At 45.0% G+C, this 21,704-nt stretch overlaps 1 protein-coding gene across 4 annotated transcripts in view; it reads right to left on the bottom strand.

Moving 5' to 3' along the window:
- Mme (membrane metalloendopeptidase) overlaps positions 1–21,704 on the bottom strand; it is a 123,553-nt gene that overhangs the window by 42,126 nt on the left and 59,723 nt on the right. For all 4 annotated transcript variants that reach the window (XM_027933692.2, XM_071615551.1, XM_071615552.1 and 1 more), the window contains exons 4-8: positions 7,106–7,267; positions 6,239–6,319; positions 6,044–6,139; positions 5,813–5,931; positions 4,347–4,412 (exon numbers count right to left, since the gene is read on the bottom strand). In XM_027933692.2, the coding sequence (XP_027789493.1) occupies positions 4,347–4,412; positions 5,813–5,931; positions 6,044–6,139; positions 6,239–6,319; positions 7,106–7,267 (524 nt within the window). The remainder of the gene's footprint in view (positions 1–4,346; positions 4,413–5,812; positions 5,932–6,043; positions 6,140–6,238; positions 6,320–7,105; positions 7,268–21,704) is intronic.

Below are 21,704 nucleotides of genomic sequence, written 5' to 3'. Positions count from 1 at the left end.
TTCAAAGGGGTAATTGGTTTTAAAATGTTAGGTAAAATCCATATAATAGCAATCTTGTAGGGGGTTAAATCTGCCACTCTTAATGAGATATTTACTAATATTAACACCATAGATTGCTACTCTAATCAGAACTATCTCCATTCTACAGGACCAGGCAAGGGGATTTATAAACTGGCTTTTTACTTCTAAAGGGGAAGCCTCCTGGGGAAAAAAAAAAAAAAAAAGTTGATGTTTGTTAGAGTTACCAGAGAAGAAGAGAGCAGTGTCATTTGATTGCTATGCTTCAAAATTTAGTATGGTTGCTAATAAATGATAGTAAGACCCAGGGAGGAAGAGGAAGCCCTCCAGTCTGACTGGCTGATATCTGGGTACCTTAGTGAGCCAAGTGCCTGTGGACCAGGGGTTTTACTTTCAGAGACTCTGTTCAAAGTACCCCAGTTCTTACTAATTTTCTGTCTTTCCTTTCCTAGGAAGAAAACCTACACAGGGAAGTAACTGGGAAATCCTGGAACAATGCTATTCTTAGCCACTGAGGCTGGGAGACACTTAAGTGTTGCACAGGAAGTGTGTCAGGGGAACACAGGAATATCAAGCAGGAAAGATATGTTTCCTATCAAAAAGTCTTGGGTACTTCCTGGTTTGAGCAGCATGTTGAGTAGCACCCAGCTGCCCAGCAGAGAGACTCGCTCCCCACAGAAGAACTGCAAGGGCACAATCATTTGGCACCCCTCTGTTTGGAAATGAGAAAAAGCTCATGCACAAGGCCCTAGGTTCAATCCTCAGCATCACACACACACACACAAAAAAAAAAAAAAAAAAAAAAAAAGAAATGAGAAAAAGCCTCAACCCAAGCAGGACTCTAGGGAAGGAGAATCACAGAACCTGAGAAGACGCACCTTGGAATAGCATGGGGACTGTGTGGGGTTCCATCAAGTTATCAGAAAGAACCAGGAGATTCATACAAGAACTTCTAAGGCTTATAACATATGTTGGGGAAGTTGCATGTAGACCTTTTTACAAACTGGTATTTTGAACTGATTCTGGACGAGAAGGCAGATGACCATTCACAAAGATGAACATGTGGATTGAGATTTCTACTGTTCTTTTTAAATATCTGCTGCCCTTGTACTTTTAGTCCTGTCCAACTATGTTAGCTTTCTCTTTACAGAGGGAACAAAGAGCCATGGGTAGTCTCTTTTTCTCTTATACTTTTATTCTAGATTCTACAACTTCCCTCTACTTCTAGGGAGAAAATGGCCACATATCATCTCTATCTGATCAAAAACCAAAAGTTCACATTTCTATTATTGGACAATCTATCTAAAATTTTAGGGCACTCAGGAAATAGAAAAGAAAATATCTTCGTTTTCATGTATCCACAAAATAGTAGCAAAGCGAATTCAACAATACCTTAAAAAGACCAGTCACCATGATCAACTGGATTATCCCAGGGATGCAAGAATGATTCAATAGACATAAATCAATAAATATGCCACACCATATTAACAAAATGAAGAGCAAAACCAACACGATCCCTCCATAGATTCAGAAAAAGCACTTGACAAAATCCCAATATACATTCACCATAAAAAACCCTCTAAAATCATAAGTACATAAAGAATTACTTCAGTACAGCAAAGGCCCTATATAACAAGCCCACAGTTAACATCATGCTCAATGGTGAAAAACTGAAAGCTTTCCCGCCTAAAATCAGATACAAGACAAGGATGCCCCACTTGGATACAACATAGTCTTAGAAGTCCTTGGATACAATATAGTCGCTTTTGGTTTTTGAACAGATAGATAGATGATACTTGGCCATTTTCTCCATAGAATTATAGGGAAGTTGTAGAATCCAGAATAAAACTACAAGAGAAAAGAGACTCTTTGTTCCTTCTGTAAAGAGAAAGCCACTTGCAAACAACATAGTCCTAGAAGTCCTAACCAAAGCAATTAGATAAGAAAAAGAAATAAATGGCATCTGCATAGGAAGGGAAGAAGTGAAACTATCTCTGTTAATCTCACATACAGAAAACCCTGAAGACTCGACCAAAAACTTTTAGAACTAATAATAATTATAAAAATCAACACAAAAAATCTGTTAGCATTCCTATACACAAAAAATGAGATATCTATAAAATAAATTAAGAAAATAATCCCTTTTACAATAGCATTAAAAAATGGAAGTAAATCCAACCAGGTCTTAACAGAGCATGTGAGTGGCCACTCGGTCCAAGATGACATTTCTGGCTCCTTTACATTTAGCCACAGCCACAGGGTAATGTGCTACAGAATGGAAAGTATGCAACTTTTGCATCACTAACATTAAAGGAAACTCTCTACCCCATTCCTTTTTTTTATTTTTCCTGTGGCCTGAAGTGTAAACACAGCCTTGGTGAACAGATTGTGACCAAACAGAGGGACGTGAAACACCAGATGAGCTATGTTCAAGTCATGGCGTCAAAGAAAGCTGGGTCCCAGACCTTCTCCTGATGCAGAGCTTGCCCACTCACCTGTGCTGACTGCCTGCTTCTGGACTGGAGCAGAAGACAGAAATAATCTTCGATCTTGCTTGAACTACTGTATTTTTGAGTCTTTATTATTACAGCATAGCTAAGACCCAAGCATTAAGCAAAGCTAAGTGCCTCCAGGGACCCACAAGTTCACGTGTGTCAATGAGCATCTAGAACTGGAGGACAAAGGCTCTATCTGAAGGGAGCCGTGGGAGCACGACTCTGCCCTGTCCCTGCCATGTGAGAGCGCAAGCTGAGGGTTCCACTCCTTCCACTTTAAATTATCAAGCACGAGCAAGTAAAATCTTCTGACTTTGTGAACAACTGACAACTGCCCCAAAAGTAAGAAGTAAAACAAAGCAAACCCTGCAGGTTAAACAAAATGCCTCCACATCAGATCAGGCCCCAAACTGCCAGTCTGCACTCTGACCTAGGCTGTGGAATGACACTAAATATAAAATGCACCACCATCTCAATAACATCTCTTTGAAAAGCAAAAAAAGAAACTTTACCACCTTGGCTGCTAGGTGTACCTGGATATCAGAAATATAAAAACATGAAAAAAAAAGTAAGTGTCTTTGGGTTGGAAACAACTGATGTTCATAAGAGCGCAATCCTAAATATGAAAAGCATCTCAGTTGATGATTATGGTAACACAGTATAATGAGCCAAAAATCCCTTAATCTCTTTCAAATCCGAAACAGGAAACAGCTGGACATCTCTTAGAGCCAATAGCTGCAACCCACACAGTAATTAGACAACTCAAATCTCCCACACTACTGGACTCTCGCACTATTAATTGTGGCCACTGATACAATACAATGAATACCTTTTGCTTCATTTCAATGTTGTGTCGCCACTCAAAAAGATACCTAATTAAGCAAAATACAATTTCTTACTAGTACCACTTCTTAATGTATCATGCTTACTGGAACGTATTTTAATAATTTTTATACAGTATAATCCGAAACCACGTGTTTTTTACACTGTGCCTTTTTCTGTGGGACAGAAGCAGCATGGTCCAGTTGTTCCCCATTAACCTCAGAATGTTGGTCGTATCAAACACGAAACTTAAAAACGACCATTCTTTGAATTCACTTTTAAATGTTTATAGGCGGATGGGCTGTGACGTGATCTGAAATCTGTAACATTTTTGTCATGGACTAAACTGCTCTTAGTTATTGTAATGTCATAAAAAAATAGTTATGGTGACTGTGAAAAAAATAACTAGGCAAAATAAGTGGCAGGCATAGACATTTAGCTAATAATTTTAGATAAGAAGCAACTTCAATCAAACCATCACACTGTGACCCACTAGGACCAACTTAACTTCCTTCTGGATTGTGGAATTATGAGGAAGGTGTGCAGGACCAACCTCTTCCCTGGTAACTAGGAACACACAATGTTCCGTTCCTGGCTTTGCCTCCTGCTGCTCCTGCCATCAGTGATGCAGGACCTGGTCAGCAGCCCCAGGAGGCAGGGCTGGGAGGCAGGTAGGAAGCTCCCCAGGACGCCCAGCCTGTCCTGCAGGCTAACAGTGGGACATGATGTCCACAAGCCAGCTGACCCAGTTAGTCAGGACGGCATTTCCCCGACTGCACAGTCCTCAGAAGAGTCCAATGAGAATGTTCTAGAAGGGTGCCTTTCATTGCATCAATCAATCCCTGGTCCTGTTAGAAGGAGTTTCACTAACAATGTGTGATTTTAAGTGTCCTGAGTAAAGAACGTAAGAAGGTGTTTAAATTTGGTTCTAGTCCTTTTCATTATCTGTAGGGTTATGCCAGATGGTTCTCTAGTTTGTTTCTGATTGTGTTTCCTTCTCCTTTTATTTACCTCTTTGTAGATTCCAGTGCATTCATAGTAGTCCATGGAAGGGAGGCCAAGTCGAGGTTGGTCAAACTGTAAAACACACACCAAGGCAAACATATCACTCAGCAGACAGGAAACAGCTGGACAAAATACAAGCCTGCCTGTTGATGTGCGTGTAATACCAGTCGTCTGGCTGCTTATGAGGGTGAGGGTCAGAACTGAGTACAGGCCTCGTCAGGAGACAGCTTTCCCACTGCTCACGGTGTTAGATGCAGGGGGAGTTAGACAGTCTGGAGGACTGTCTGTGGGTATGCAAGGGAGACTGAAGAGTACTTGAACAGAAAGTTTGCTGGGAAGGCTTCCTAAATGCAGAGCAGAAGGTATAGAGCCAAGGAGTTCCTGAATCATACACGCGCAGGTCTTCCCAGCCTCTGACACTCTGCACCCTCATTGGGAGACAGTTGTTCTGTTCCCACCCCTGGTTGGGACCCGCTCATACCCTTTAGGATTATTTGGCGAGCAGGTGGGGTGGGGGTGGAGACAATCTTGAGGGCAACTCTAGAATCTTTAGCTGGTGTGAATCTTGCAGAAGCTTCACCAGCTCCTCTACACAGAGGGACGGGTAAGACTCCTTCCGCCCTCCCCACAGCTGTTCTGCTCAGGACTGCAGCAGGCAGAGGCACAGCCAGCAGGCAGGAGGAGACCCAGTGCGGTTCCAGTGCATCTGCCCACTCCAGGAGTGCACGGAAGAGCGAGCTGGGCACATACCTGCCGACAGCGCCCTGTGCACCACGTGGTAAAATGGGTACTCAGGCACATCAGAGCCCTTATGGGTTCAAGTGAGAACCCCAGGAGGTGCACAGGGGTTCAGAGGCACATCAATCAGTACAAGAAAAACCCACCTCAAAGGAACGTTACAGAAATAGCCCAAAGGCACCTCCACATGAAGGGCCCTGCTCCTTCCCCTTTTAGGCAACTCCTAAAATGAATGGTATCCCTCTTAACAATCCAATAAAGCCATTTAAAAAGAATAGCATTTCGTTTACTTGAAAAAAAAAGTAAAGGTATTCTTCAGTGAGAACCAAAAGTGTGTTCACAATCTACATTGTTTTTGAAAGCAATGAGGCATTTTAGTTTCCAGACCTGCACTGTGAATGTAAACCAAAGCATGCTCTTTCCATGAAACCTACAAAGAAATAGGGGCTCTTCTCAGTGGGAGGAGCCTGGGGCCTCCTCTGTCATTTATTTTATGAAGGGAGAGGTATTTAAAACAGGTAGCAGAAGTGAGAGGTGAATGTTGGAAACATGGCATTAAAAAATACTTTCCAAATTCCAACTCCAGCTGTCAGCGACAGTGTAAATTTCTGACCCCGATGTAGAGGCAGTCAAAACGAAAACACATAGCATTTCTAAATACTAATAACAACAGTGCACCTGGAAGTTTTATTGAAATTTAAAGATAACTCTGGCTGTCTGCTACACAAACTTACATGAATTATATGGTGTGTGGAGTTCTTATCATCAGTGCCAATAAAAAAATTAATGAGGACTTTTTTCCCATATTTAGAATTCAATTGTGCAATAGATTTCTCAGCTGTCCAAGATGCACCTAAAGCAGTGAAAAGAGAAACATATCTTTAGATGCTTTAGTTCATTAATGACATCATAATAGATTTCATGTGGAAATTATTTGTTTAAAGAAAGAAGGAAAATGGCCTTACCGTATGTTTGTTCCCAGTTTTCTGTTGCTACGGGCCACCCATAAATATCTGGTAACAGTTTGAGCAGAGGCTGCCCGCCTCTCCTATCAATAGCAGCTTTTGAAAACAATGAAAATGAATTCAATGTGAAGTCTATGCATATTTCGGCACCAATAATTGCACACTCTTAATGAAATCAAAAGGAAGGGCACTTACTCTCATTGATACAAGACCTGTACAATGTTTTGGCTTTCTGCACTGCAACTATATCTTCAGTTTTGGGCTCCTGGAGGACATCTGAAACAGGGCATGTGATAAAATGCATCAATATAATTGCTCATTTGCAGGTGTAATCCATGTTTTAAACACTGGTTTAGTAAGAAAACTCGCTGTCCTCTCTCCCCATCCCAAACCCTATGGGAAAAACCAAACACCTGGGTCATTGTCCTTAGCACAGAACTGGGGGTTAGTTCCATGATTCAAGTCTTTTAAAAGGAAACCAAAATAACAGCACAGGGGAATTTAGAATGTAATGTGGATAGTCCTTTGGAAGGCTGGAATATAATGATCTTTGTGTGATTGTACTTTCACTGTTCCAAATCAATCAGATGAATTGTTCTACTTCTTTAGATATTAAAAAACAGCAATTTTTTTTTCTACAAAGTCACTTCCAGAAAAGGAGAGAAAAGAGGTTAGAGATAGTAGGAAGTAGCCTCAACTTCTCAGGGGAGACAAAGCTTAGTAATGTCCTATAGCAACTTTAACACAGAGCTAGGGTTCGGGAGGCTATGGAAGGTTTTCAGTCGCAATCCCTTAATTGTTTTTCCTTTGGTAAAATGGCATCCAGGTACCATTTCTAGGGTTGAAGGAGTTTTATCATGAGCGTACCTACAAATGAAAGCAGAACACTAAGAGATGCCAAAACATCCATTCCAGTGTGGGCAGCCTGCACCGTGGCTCAGGGGTGGCCCAGGAGCCTGGAGGAATTACCAACTCGGATGTTTTGTGACGCTAAGAGCTTTATCTTAAAAAACAGACACCTGAAGAGCGATTCCTTGATGTACCAGCACAGTGGCCACTAACCTTTGAGAATAACTTCCAGCTCATCTCTTAAAATGTCAAAGTTGCTGTACCGGGAACTGGTCTCAGGAATGACGTTGCGCTTCAACCAGCCACCACAGGCGTATTTGAAAAAGTCTGTACAAGGCTCAGCTGTGGCATCCATGTTCTGGATCAGTCGAGCAGCTGCAAGACCAGGGAAAGGGCGAGAGAGGAGGGGTGTGGATGAGGAAGAAGGTGACACCTGGCTCCTTCTATGATCCCATTAATGGGACTGCTGCTCCTCTTCCACAACTGTCACCTCTGGTGGCTTGGTGAAGGCCCCCTAATCACAGTCCTCTTTCCCTTGACTATAGTTGGCTTGTTTTATTCTTGAGCCGACTGGGTCTTCCCACCCTGAGTCTCCCAACACCCTTCCCCCAAATAACTGAATTTCTTGCTAGTTGCTATTTGTGAAGAATAAAGAACACAAGTTGTCTCTGCTCTGACTCTCTGGGCCTGGAGATGACACAATCCCATTCCGTGCTGCAATAATGTTCAGTGACCTGCTCTGCAAGGTGCTGTGACTGCTGAAATGTCTCTGAGACTCTACAGGACGTAGGGTGGCTCCTGGATTTTTATCATTTTAGTGAGGCTCTGAAGCCAGTTATTACTCTTTGGATCTTGTTTACGAAATTTTTGCAATTCAAATGTGCATCCGCTTTGCCTATGTTTATGTAGAGCCTGTCACATGAAATTGGCTGTGAGCTTGTTAGCTTTTCTCGTGTCCACTCTTTTATCTCTGGGAACTTTGATGAAAATGCAAATCCCCCAACATGGAGCCTCCATGGTGTGCAAGACACTGACTGCTACGTGTGGCTGTGGGTGGACAGATGTGAGAAATGCGAAGCACTGTCACCAAAGACGAGAATGTGGCCCCGTGCCCGAGATGCCTCCTCCTCGAGGAGAGGACACCCTCCTACGGCCCCCCTCACTTTCTTTCCCATAATAAGTTGAACTGTTTTGCAATGAAAACAAAAGAGCAATTGAGAATTCATGGGTATCAAGAGAATATAAGCTCTCGAATGAGCTTTTGAAAGTACTTTGCTTTCTGAATCAATTAATTAATTAAAAACTTCAAACAACTGCTGAGCCGTGTGGATTTTTCAACTTGGTTGGCAAATCTGTTTTCCAGCTGAGCCACAAACCCCCACTTCTAACCTCCCTTTAGACCCATCCGCTTGTTGACCTCAGGCTCCGGCTACTGAACACCAGGCCCAGGCTGTCCCCAAGCCAGCCTCTCCCACTACGATGCTTCGGTGGGCAGCATGATTGTTATCACAGCTTCTCCGTATGAAATTCTGGGTAAAATGCCCTTGAATTGTTCCTAATTTTTTAGCTCTTTCCTGTATCTCCCCTTCTGTGATCAAGGTCAACCTAGTTTACATCTTCACTCCTTTTTGACTAAAAGTCACCTAACTCTTCATTTTGACAGTCCTGGAGGCCCCCTCCTATCACTTATACATCCCGGTTGTCTTTCGTACATTACCAAAGGACCCTTCTGCACTGGCCCCAACCTCACTCAAAATGTCAACAGCTTGTCATTTCCCAGGTTAAACTGCAAGCTCTCTAACTTGACCTCCAAACCTTTACCAGGAAGATCACCTTTCCTTTTTCCCTCTCAGCACTTCTACTCAAACTCTGTGCTCAGCGATGAGCCTGCGCAGTGTGCCACCAACTCTCCTGTGTGTCCCCAACCCTGCGCCTTTGCTTCCATCCCCTCACCCACATCTTCAACCTCTCTCCCGTTCTCTCCAAATTCCACCCAGAATTCCAGGTCCACCTCATGGCCTGACTCCTCCGGAAGCTTCCATGACTCTGCCTACAAGAAACACCCACCCCCCATCCCCACTCCTCCACCTTTCACGCTTAGATGAGGTCACTTTTTCAATGTGGACACCTGCTCTGTCTCCCAGCCATTCTGGGGATGCCACCAGTCTCTTTGTACACCTGTCCCCTAGCACTCAGGCAATAGGGCAGGATTATGTTCATATGCAACCACCCCCAGAGCCCTCCTCTCCCTCTCCACTTCCCCTCCCCTCTTCCCAGGTCAGGTCAGGTCTTGCTCATGGTCTGCAGACTCCCTCCCATCCCCACCCTGCATACTCACTCCCAGGTTCTACCTGCGCCTTTCACCCAGGCTGTGGCCCTGGCCTCTTCCACCCAGCGCACCACACCCACAGGCTGGTTGATGTTCTTAGAACAGGGGTGGCAGCCTGTCTCTTCCACTCCATGGCTTTCAGTGCGGACCTTTTACCTTCACAATGAAATCCAGATTCCATGCATATCCAAACCCTGGTAGGCCTAAGGAAGCTTCTCTGAGCTTCCTCACGTGAGCTGTCTGTCCCAATTAAATGAATGTATTCAACTTCTGCCAAGAAACACCTTATCATTTTTTGCTTCTGTAACTTTGACCCTGTTGCCTGAGGCCCACCCCTGCTGATACCTCTTTTTATATTTCTTCACCTTTTGAAATTTTAGGCACCTTCAGGTCAAATCATTCCGCTCCACGAAAGACCTCCCTTACCCACCCCTCTCGGCTGGCACCAGTCTCAGGTTTGGGTGCCAATTCCTCATCTCCTCCGTAGACTCATCCCCGGCTCTCTCACCCACCCTGACACTGGGCTCAACCAAGATCTGGCCAGGAAAACTCTCAGGCAAAAGTTAGGAAATGGATCTGAAAAAGGCAGAGAGAAAAATAATTCCCTGAGACTGAAGAAAATAAAGATACGGAAGATGGAGAAAGAGGAACCTAAGGCCCTGAATCCAGAGGACCTCCATGTACAGGAGAAACCAGAAAACCAAGCCTAAAAGGTCAGCTAACTGAGGGTCTTGGAAGAATGCACCTCAGCAACTTTATACTGCCCCTCTTATAAAAAAATTAATTGAATGCTGCAAAGGCCACAGCCATTTGGGGAGAACTTCTGTTTCCTTCCCCTCTCTAGGGAAATGGGTGGCTTTATGTTATAACATCATGGAGCTGATTACTCCCAGGAGAGCAGAGAGCAGGCAGGACAACGAGGACAGTGACCAGCAGATCCCGCTGGTGTCTGGAAACACATGAGCCTTTCCAGCTGGGCAGGGGCTACAGCCCCATGCTCAGGTTCAAAGTCACTGTCCCCTCAACTCTGCACCTTCTGCCCCTCCCACAAGGAAAAGGGACAGGCCTCTTCTCTTGCGTCAAGAGTCCCTCCCAGGTTTCCTAGTGCAGTTAAACTCTTTGCACATGTGTGTGCGACATGCCCGAGAGGCCTCCTCCAGACAGTGTGCTTGGGACAGGCAGAGACCAGGGAGGAGGGTTCAGTGATCCCCTCTGAGCAGAGCACATCTGAACATGGGTGCTCCTGTCACTTCAAAGTCAGCCCCATTCTGATGGGTATTTTGGGGCCCTGGGCCAAAGCAGGTCACAGGCTAGCACTTTCAAGCTAGGGCTTTGATCGTGCTTCCTTTAATCTCTTATCACGGGCTGGATTCTCGTTTTGCACCTTACACTCCGGACCTCCTCTGTGCTGACTTTTCTTTGAAGTCAGCGGTAGACACACTCGTGGGTAGAAGGGCCGTAGGAAACAGACGGCACAACTGTCAAACTGGTCGTAATTGTTTTTGTGTTTCGCACTTTGTTTTGAATTCCTCAGCCTCTCCACACAGCCACACCTGGGCTCTTCAGATGTTTCCTTATCTGTGGGTTTCTAACTTCTGGGTAAACAAATGTGGTTTCAAACCAAACAGAGTCATGCAGCTTAATGAGTAAATGTAAAAAAATGACATCTCAAGGCAAACACATTGACGGAGAGCACTGTGGGGCAGGTAAAGTGAAAGTAAGCTATAACTTTTAAAACCCTATATGAAAGCACCAAAGGCTAGAAGGATACAGACCAAGGTATTTACAGCGGTTATATCTAGGTGGTGGGATTATGGGTGGGTTTAATTTGTATTATTGCTTATCTTTATTTTCCAATTTGTATTAGATGAACGCGCATTGCTTTTGCAACAAAGGAAAAGAAAGTTTATTTTTAATTTAAGAAAACAGTCCCATAAAGACAAGCAAACTAATCTCCTATTAATAATGAGCTTATTTCCTACAAATGACAATTCTGAATGTTCCAGGCTGATAACAAATGACACGCCATTTTTTTTAAACTAATCTTCTTGTAACATTCTCCCAACTTATTTGACTATAAGAATTTAAAACAAGCTCGGCCTCTGTCTGGGAAGTTATTAATTACTGGAGTCCTTAACGGAGGGAATGTGTGTGTGCATCCAGAGATGCTGAGTAAACTGTAAAAATGTTCATGTGCTTAAGTCAGACAGGCCTCTTGTGAATCCCAGGGCTCCACCACTTCTGAGTTACACAAGTGACGTAATTTTCTCAGGACCAAGCAGCTAGTAAGTGATGGAACCCAGGGCCTGCATTTGGGTGTGTGGCACTAAGCCCAGGTCTCCCCTCGGCACCAGACATACAAGGATGAGCCTGCCAGGGTCTCTTCACTCCTTTCCCATCACTGGACTCCCCAGACCTATTCTTTACTTCCTCTCCTCTGGGTCACTCAGAAGCCCTGGCTTCCCTCCTTCCTTTATGTCCTCTCAACATCAGCAACTCACGCTGGGACAGAGGCAGGAGAAAGCATCAGGGCTTGGTGGCCAGTGGGGTGAGCAGACAGGGAAGTAGCAGGGGGGTCACTGCTAGGCACATCAAAGAACACTCCTTCGGGAGGTGGCACCAGCAGCGCCCCTGCCTGACCTGTCCTGATGGCACATGGGACAAAGCAGAGTGCAAAAACCTCAGGAAGGCACTTTGGGCAGTGCTTTTCAATCCTGGCTCGACACGTGTGCCAACGGAAAAGTCTTTAAAATACACAGACACACAGGATCCCTCCCGATGGGTTCAGTGGGAGTCTTGGAGGTGATCCAGGCATTCTGTCAAGGTCTCCTAAGTGGCTCTAATATGCAGCCAGGGAGCCACTAGATTAGACAACAGAGAAACACGGACTTGAGGATCCAATACTAGAAAAGTGAAGATGGTCCCACACTGAAGAGGATCAGAAATATCTCCACCTGCACATGCAAGTGGTCTCAGCAGGGAAAAGCCTCCCTCCCATCTTTCATGAACTTGAGTCTTGAGCAGAGTTCTTGAACCCCTATGCCACACCCTCCCAAGAACCATAAGGACCAACAGCCCTGTGTTTGGGGAGATTAAAGTACCACACCACTTTGTGTTCAGAATCACTTCTCTCCTCTGATGGCAAAGAGACATTCTTGTTGACATCTCAGGAGGTTCCTTGGCCTCTCAGAAGAAATCCGTGGCACTCCATTCCTCCAGGCTGCCACACCTGCTTAGATATGGTGTGGGGACTCTGGAAGCCTGCCACATGCTCACCTCAAGAAGAAACAGGACCAGGGTGCAGTTCAGGGATAGAGTCCTTGTCTGGCATGCTCGAGGCCCTGGGTTCCTTACTGGCACCACAGGGAAAAGGGCAATCCTTGGCCTGCCTTTGAATGCCAATGGCCCCAAGCCAAAAGGTCCCCTTTCCTTGAATAACCTGCTTTTCAACAGTACCAATAGTTTGCCAACAGAAAATGGGATTTGGGCACTGCATACAACAACTATTTCAATGTTTATACACAAACATTTCCTGGAGACCAGTTTTCTGGTCGTGTGTGTGTTGTGTGTTGTGTGCATTTTAAAAGAAAGTTCTACATCTGTCAGGTGCTTCTGGGGAAATGTGGTTTACACAGGGGAAACTTGAAATCAGTGACTGCCACAGCAGCAAACAAATGCTTGATCCCAGGGCGGCAGAGGGCTCTGTACTGTGGTGCTTTTTTTATGACGTTTGTCTTTTAAATTTGATCCTCACTTCGGAGGTCATCGATGGCTTTCCATAGAAATGAGTTCACAGGACTTACAAAACAAACACGGGCAATTGTTCACGAGAATTTTGTTCTGTAGAATCATTAACAATGAAATCATTGAGAACTGAACCATGGAATGCTGGGGAAAGGCAAATTAGGTGCCCGTCAGCCTCTGGTCACCACGCTGATTAATACGTAAGCTTTTTTATGTGCTTCTGTTTAAAGGTTCCTCATTTTATGTATGTTGTTGATTCACTAACATCAAACTCACGTCAGAGCACCTGACGTGCTGAATGAGGCTTCGGTAACACGTGGATTTTCTCTGTGGGGAACTTCATGGGTTTTTGAGGAGCGCTTCAACCTCATGTGGACCATTCTGAATAGTGAATTCACAAAAATGAGAAAAACGTGGCACGAACTGCCCAGCAGCAAGGACCCTTGATTACAGTCTCCGCTGTGAACGTGCATATACGAAGACCCCAAAACGTCTCCAATCGCCACACGTCTGCGTATGACCGTGGATGAGCCTGGGCTGTTGCTTCTTGGGTTACAGACAGATTTTAGTGAGGGAGTAAATTAGCCAACTTGGAACTCACACATGATGAGGACGTGTCCCTTTCTTCTTGGAGACAAACATAGAAAATGGTCAACAGCATTGAGTGGGAGTTGGATGCATGCCATACCTTCCCTAATCGCTGTATTTTAACCTCGTTGTCATCATGTATTAGACACACTTTTCACACGTTAGGAATCTATTTACAGCCCATGAACCAAATACACGCCTCTGACACCATGGTGAAGTGTCTTAGGGGACCATCTCCTTCTGTGTGAAAGGAAGGTTTAGGAGGTTTAGGGAGCTGGGCATGAGCAAAAGTGCCTTCAGCTTGTTCTATCCAAATTGATCCAAGACCTGGCTCCCTGACCCCAAACACATGACATTTTAATTTCATTACCTTATAATAATTACAACCAGCTTGATTTATGAATATTCCAGAAGATTCCAGAAATGCTGGCCATCCTGCAAAAGTGTTCTCTGGTGAGCATCTCAGAACTCTCAGAAACCAACCTTCCCTCTTAAATATGTGCTTTATTAATGGACACCAAGCTTGGCCACTCTTGACAACTTACAAGTCTCCTTTGACAACACTCTGCAAGTGCTGCTGACCTCCTCCTGTTGCCCTCCTCCTCCCATCATTCCCACCAAAATTAAGGCCAAGAGAGAACCCAAAGAACTTGTGATGTACACAACAGGCACCAAGGACTCCATGTGAAAGCCAGCAATGGGGATCGAGAATCTGAGGGACCATTTCTGGAGAGAAAATGAAGGGAAATTAGGCAGTGTGTGGACTCTAGGACTAGTGAAGACCAGAGGGCCTTCACGACAAGGATTCTTTATGGATTCTTCCACAACCCACTCTTAATTCAAACTCCTCCATCAACCACAGATCAGGTTCAGGGTAAACCGAGGCCATCATAAACTTGCTGATGAACAGTGAGAAGGCACCAAGAGAAGCCTTCATATACAACCATTCAGAAACCGCCCGTAGGCCTGGGAGAAGTCTCCAAGCACATAAAGTTTACTCTGTACAGCTGTGCCCTCAAATAGGGAGACCAATTTTTGGTGTTCTGGCTTGAAGAGCAATTGGTTTATAACTGTACTTAATATCCAGAAGCTTCTGGATTTACAGTAGGGTTGCATCCTGGTAAACCCATTGGAAGCTGAAATTATCATCAGTCACAAATGACCTAATATGCCCAGCCTACAGAATACCACAGTCCAGTCACACAGGACACCATACAGCACTGGTATGTCATGGAACACTGGGAGCTCTGGCTGGCTGCCACACCCAGCATCTCAAGGGTGTTGCCTGCAAAACGATCAAGATCCAAACTTCCAAGTATGGTTTTTAATGAATGCTTATTGCTTTTTCAGCATCCAAAAGTCAAAAAGATCATAAGTTGAGCTATTGTAAGTAGGGACCATCAGTACACACGTGAGGAGTTACTGTCAACATACAATGCAATACAGAAGCACAGGCACAGCCTGGAACCGTGAACCTGGAATCCATCTGCTATCAGATTTGCAAATAGAATATGAACAGCAGGATTTCCCTTGGGTTTAGACAAAGATGCCTGAATATATAAATAATAATAATAGAAGTCAATGTGTATCAAGCTTTTACCAAGTGTTCACACCATGCTGGGCATGTTGTAAATACTTCAATATTCATTTCCATCTAACCCTGTATGGTAAATGCATTTCAATGACTAGTTTTGAGATCTAGAAGCCAATGATCGATCTGTCTGCAAGGTCACACAGTGGGTCAGTGCAGAGCTGGGGTTTGGATCAAGTAGCCTTGAGGCCAGAGGCTAGGCTCCAACTACCATGCCAAATTGCTGCTTTAGTTCTAATCATTGCTTTTCTTTAAAACTGTTCCATAGGATAGGAACCATTACCCCAACTTAAAGGAAATCTAAGCACAGGATGGTGCTAGCCCCAGGTCATCCATATGCATTTAACTGAACCTCATTCTAATCCAAAGCCAACATCTTTTCCAGTGTCCCTTTGCTGTAGCTTCAAACAACAAAGGAAACTTGGAAACTCTTCTAAGAGAGAGGGAGGGAGGATCCGGAATTAAGTCATACAGCAACCAATGTTTTTCTTGACACCCAATTAAGATTTTAATTGCCCCATAACCTGCATATAGCTATATGATTTTTTTTTCACCTCATTTGGCCCTGGATTTTAGAACTCTCAAGTCTAATGGACCCACAATAATAATCTTAGTCATCTCTCCCCAACTCAGTGGAATCCTTCAGGCTTATCTCATAGCCCATTTCAATGAATGGCTCACAGCCAAGAGAAGACTGGCAATAATTTGTCAGCAGGGACTCCTCCAAAATTCACAACCAAAACATATTCTGCTAATACATGAAGCCCTGGAACAGAGTTACAGTTAAATCAAAGTTGATTTAAGTTGGAAAATAATTTTTATTTTTCAAGTCCAATCTGCAGTTTGAATCCTAAAAGGTTTGCTGACAAAAAACTATTAACAGAATATATGGTAAATACAATATATCACTTAAAATAAATGATTGGCTGAGGATATGTCTCAGTGGTTGAGTGCTCCTGAGTGCAACCCCTGGTACCAAAAAAATTAAAATAAAATAATTGGGCTTGCTGTTGATTATAATGTTCATGAATAATAATGTTCTTTTTTTAAAAAACTAAAGTTACAGAAGGTTGTTGGGAAAAGTATAAACGGCAGCCATACCCCAGAGAAAAACCCCAACATGGCGCCTAAGGACTTCTTCTTCCTACCTTCTTCTTTTCTGCAGTGGCGCGAAAAGTTCCCGCCCATGTGAACTCTCCCGCCGGCGCCAATTTCAAATCTCGCTGGCGGGGAACCTTAGCCCCAATGAGAACTAATTCCTGGGCTCCGGAGCTGATATCTGAAAGAACTTGCCAATAAATGGTTTGCCTGTCATTTATCTAAGCCCTACCATCTCCCCCTTAGTTCTATATAAGCACACAGCTTTTTGCAATAAAATTGGAATTCTCCCGGCGAAGTGTCTTTGCGTGGGGAATTCTTTCAAAGGTCATGAGGAGGCTCCCCTGTTCACTTAATGACCCTCTTGGGGTGGATCCCAAGCTCCTTGGACACTGGCAGATGTCTCTGAAGAGGAAGTGATGAGATTATATGCCCTTGTAGCTCCTGTTTTGACAGGTTGGTTTGGACCACGTTGTTGGTCAAGAGTGATTAGCAGACTTCAATAATATGCGATGTCTGAGGGTAACTCAGAGCATTCTGCTTGTGCTTAGGCTGTGGTCAGGGACACAAGCTAGGCTCACGGTGCTTCTAGAATGCTCCTCAAGTGAAGCCAGATGAGCACTGTTAAATTTGGAACCCGTTAATAAGCCACATGATGGTGACACAAGATGGTATTTGGCTCCACCTTTTTATATTTCTTACTGAGTAAATAGCTTTTTTCCATCACAGAAGACCCAGAGGATTATGTTAAATCATTGCCTTTTCCAAAAGACTCTCTCCTTGCCAAGCATGAAAAGACTGGACTTTTCATTTTATCTCCACCAGTATTTTTGAGTACCTCTAATACCCGACACTATTTGGAGCTGAATAAACAGAAATACCCTTGTGCTCCCAGAGCTTGTAGTTCTAATCATGACCATTTCCTTGACAGCACACGTGAAGCCTGTGATGTGACAGGACCTTGCTCTTCAGGGCTCTCGTCAGGCTCGGTCTCATTTTCCATTCCCAAGCTTACCCAGCGCTCAACTGAGGAGGAGGAAGCCCCACTCTCTACACAAACAAAAGGGGAGCAGTCACCTGCACAAATGAGTTGGACGTTTGTGGATGCAGGCTGACCAGGGTTTGCATTGCTGTTTTTTGTAAAAGGCGAAAGATTTATACGATCTGAAGAGAAACCAGAGTATGCATTGCTGTTTTTTGAATGGAGCAACCAGAGACAGAGGAGTCTTACAGGATGATGGTCACTGAAAACAGCAACACTTGGCTAAACAAAGGTGTCCAAGAGAACACAGGGCTCCCTCGAGGAGAAGCAGAGATGAGAACCAGAGTTGGAAAAGAATAACCAGACCAGCAGAGACTCAAGTCTCAGGGAGCCCACGATTCTTACCCAGGGAAGAAATGAACAAGTAGCTAACTCTCCCTGAAACAGGAAAACAGTGTGAAAAGAGAAACACGGAGAAACGGTTGCCTCAGTAACCTAGTTCTAGCTTAAGAGGGTAGATTAGGAAGGTGAATTGGACAACAGAGAACCACACAGACTTTCCTGCTTGCAAAGGAGCCAGATGTGACAGAAAGTGGCTAAACTAGGAGCCTGGACAGAGAAATGGGGAGCTGAGAAATGGGATTTACACAAGCAAGGCAAAGCCAGACTGAAAACATATTTTTTGCTGCTCTATTTGTGTATTACTGACAAACCACCTTGCATAGGCAAGGTGACTTCAAGATCAGGAACCTGTTCAGTCAGGTTTATTAATGACTTACTATGTGCCCTGTGCCCTGCTGATGGCTGGAAATGGAGCAGTGAATAAGACAGAAACAGTGACCCTCACAGCGTCTAGGCACACACGAGACACAGGGCAATTACCAACAGGGAGTCAGGGCTGCAGGTGAAGGGTGAGGCGCTCTGGGCGGAGGAGGCATTCCTAGTCAGAGGCAGTGGGGACAGATGAACACTTCATTCCTTCAGTCCCCAGTGAAGATCTGATGCAGAAACCGAGCTGAGTTCTAGGCAGAAAAGGCAGGCCATGACCCTGAGAAAGGAAGGGACTAAAGCAAGACTCTGTGGCTCTGTGGAAGGGGAGCAGTGGGCCGGCCTCGACCACAGGCAAAGGGCTCAGAATCCCAAGAGCCATGCCTGTCCAGGACTGGGGTGCTGAGGCTGGCCTTCATGGCCCTGTCCAGAGAAGAGGAGGAATCTGACCCTGGGAAGGAGACACGCTCTTACTGAGGCTATGGGAGTAGCCAGCAACCCTGGGATCCTGTCAGTGGGCATAAGGTGGAAGCAGCTTTCCTTCCCGTCTCCATGGCTCATCCTGGAGGTCATCTGTGTCACACACCTGGTCAGGTCAAATTATGCTGTCATAAGCCCGAGCTGGGGCAAGTTCTTTCCATGAATCCAGACAGGGTTCTGGGGACCGCAATTGGCAGGCTGCTGGCTGACCTTCCTGTAAGGCTCCCACATCACGGTTGACAGGTTCTAGCACGTAGTTAGGGGAAGGGATGGAGCCTCAGACCACCAACCACAGAATGGACTATCAGATCAGAGTGGGACACAGTTCTGAGAAGGAACTCAACATGTACTTCCAGGCAACCCACAGAATGTAAGAGCAATGGTAACTGTAAAGTAGACCCCTGCCCCGGGCACGGACTCATGTCCCAACAGCAGGCCCAACAACTCGCTCAGAATGGACACTCCGAAAGCATCGCTCATTCTCAATTAAGCCTTCTCATAGCAATTATCACCACCAGCCATTTATAAACTAAAACCCACATGCATCAGAATCTCAGAAAGTGTTGCTTTCCCTGTTACTATCCTCCAGTGAAAAAATGACTTATGTTCACTTAAATTCAGATACACAGCATCTGAAAATCTTTGAACTTTTCACACTAGATTAGATTTTCTTTTGTTAAATAGTCAAAAAAGAATTGATTCCTCCCTCCTCTAAGTTTTTAAAAGCGAATCCATGTGGCGGCAGGTGGTTGAGGACAAGCCCGACCCGGGGTTTGGGCACCTGCATGTGCAACTAGATGAGCTGACCTCCTCAGAAGTGGAGGAGGTGAAAGGTCACTCCTTCACACAGCTGGACTCACGTGGACGGAGTGACCACAGCAGAGAGATGGAGTCCTATTGTGGACAGACAATGAGAGGTCAGCAATGGAGGAAGCGATGGAAAGAAGCTGGAGGTGGGAGCAGCGGGCAGCTGAGAGAGGGTGCTGTTGCCAACAGAGGTGAGTGCAGACCCAGCCCACTTCAGCCCTGGCCTCTGGCAAAGGTTGTGAGGGGACAGCTGAGCTACAGTGAGGCCCAGAAGACAGGAAAGAAAAGCAGAAACTCAGGCTTGCTCCAGAATGGGGAACGGGCCAGGAGAACCTGAAAGACCAGGCAGAAATCTGACCACCAGAGACGGGTGCAGGCCATGGGCTGCCTGAGGTAGGCCGGGCCTGCCCTTGGGTCGCAGGTGGAACTTGACCCCCCTGGTCAGCTCCTCAGATCCTCCTGCTTCTTCTTGCTGACATCATGTTATCACCACAGCTGAGATGCACCAGGCAGAGGCCACTGTCCTTCCACCATTCACGTTGGCAAAGGTACGAGTTAGTTCAAGGTGACCTTCAGGGTTTCGCCGATGTCCTTCCTTTTCAGCATGTTGTCAAACCCTTGCTGTGTGCGATGTTGGGTACGGCATTTCAAGGAATGCAGCCGATTGCTCGGTGTCTACTGCCCTCTTCACGTGATTCACTCAAACAGGATTAAAACAATTTCTCTATCACGAATACCATTACTACTGTTTTGCTTTCTGGCCTCTAAGTTAGTGAAATCATTAACCGCTACATTCGTGTGTTTAGAGGGTAATGAATTAATGTTAGCTTCCAACTGGCAGAGGTATCAGAAACACCCCAATTTCATCCAGTTAATTTCATCATACCAGAAAATTAAGTCGGAGAATTTAACAAAAGCTTTTTTTGTGTGTTTTGTTCTTTGAAAAGTATTTGTAAGGACCTGCTTGATCGTCTAGTAAGTACGTCTTATTATAAGTCTTAAGCAGTTGAGAATGCTTTAAGAATTTCTTTGAAGTTCAGGAAAGCTTTGATTAACAACAACAAAAAAAAAGAATTTAAAAAAGATATAGCCTTATTCACCATTTTATATGTGGTTTGCTTGTTCCTACTTAAGCATCAGGCACAGAGAGAGAGAGACTCGCTGCAAGCTCCTGGTCACCTGACTGACTGACTTCGGTCTGGCTTCCCAGGGTAGCGTCCAGTGGGCAGGGCCCTCTGGACTGGACACTTAAAAACAGAAGACAATCTGACTTCTGAAATGTGACAGTTCTGTTTTGTTTGTTTAAATTTGGGGAAGATCACATCTTTGAGAAATGTTTAAACAAAACATTTTAAGAACAGAACTCATTGATTCATTTTGGGTTTTTAATTAGGAAAGACAAATACAGATAAATTCATTATTAATTCCAGTTCTGTCACATTATTAATTCCAGTCCTGCAACAATACGGCAGACAGCTGGCACACATGAACAGAAAACCCTCACCCGTGGGAACGCACCTCCAGATCAGGAGGCATATCCTCTGGTTCTAGAACCTTCCTCTTGCCAGAAAACATCTACCTCCACTTAGAAGAGCATCTCCTGCAAACCAGCTCTAGAGGGAAGAATGAGGAGCCTGGGTTGTGAGAAGGACAGGCAGAAGAGCACTTGTGAATTGGCTTCAGCACGAGGGCAGGGGAGTGTGAAGCCCTGAGCTGTGCATGGACGCTCCCAGCTGACTTAACCACAGTCCCTTCCCGGCAGCACTCCCAGCCTCACCCACTGTGTCCACGTCCTCTATCCTGGAGCCCTTGCTTCTGCTTACCAAGAACTCCGACCATCTTCCAGGAATCATCAAGGATGGGTGGGTGACTGCTATAGCCTAGCACAGGGATTTCTTGACCCTGGGAACGCTCATGACCTTGACCTCCACCCCACGTGGATAAGGCATTTTCATGATGACAGTTTGAAGTTGTCATGGCCCAGAACAGTTCTATCTCTGAAATCTGCAGCTCAGGCAAGCCCCAGGCTGACCTTCTGATTCTCAGAACTTTCTTTCATTTCTTGACTTCCCCATGCCAGCTCTTCAGCTACAGTTGTTTGTTTTGTTTTATTAAATATGTTTCAGTTGTAGATAGACACAATACCTTCATTTATTTATCTTTTTATGTGGTGCTGAGAATCAAACCCAGTGCCGTAGATGTGCCAGGCAAGTGCTCTATGACTGAGCCACAGCCCCTGTCCCTCTTCAGCTGTTATTAAATTTGTCTTTCTCCTAGCTTCAACCCAGCCTGTCCTGCGGCACCATCACTGAAACCATCATTTCAAGGAAGTGCTTCATTCCCATGCCCCGCAGATGAATGGACCTGAATCCAGCCAGCGACCTTCCTCCCCCAGCACCAGGCTAAGACATTTAATGTTGTGCTT

Source organism: Marmota flaviventris, chromosome 8 (genome assembly GCF_047511675.1).
Source record: "Marmota flaviventris isolate mMarFla1 chromosome 8, mMarFla1.hap1, whole genome shotgun sequence".
Lineage (NCBI taxonomy): Eukaryota > Metazoa > Chordata > Mammalia > Rodentia > Sciuridae > Marmota > Marmota flaviventris.
Note: the sequence above shows the minus strand (reverse complement) of the source record. Positions and strands in the feature narration are given on the sequence as shown.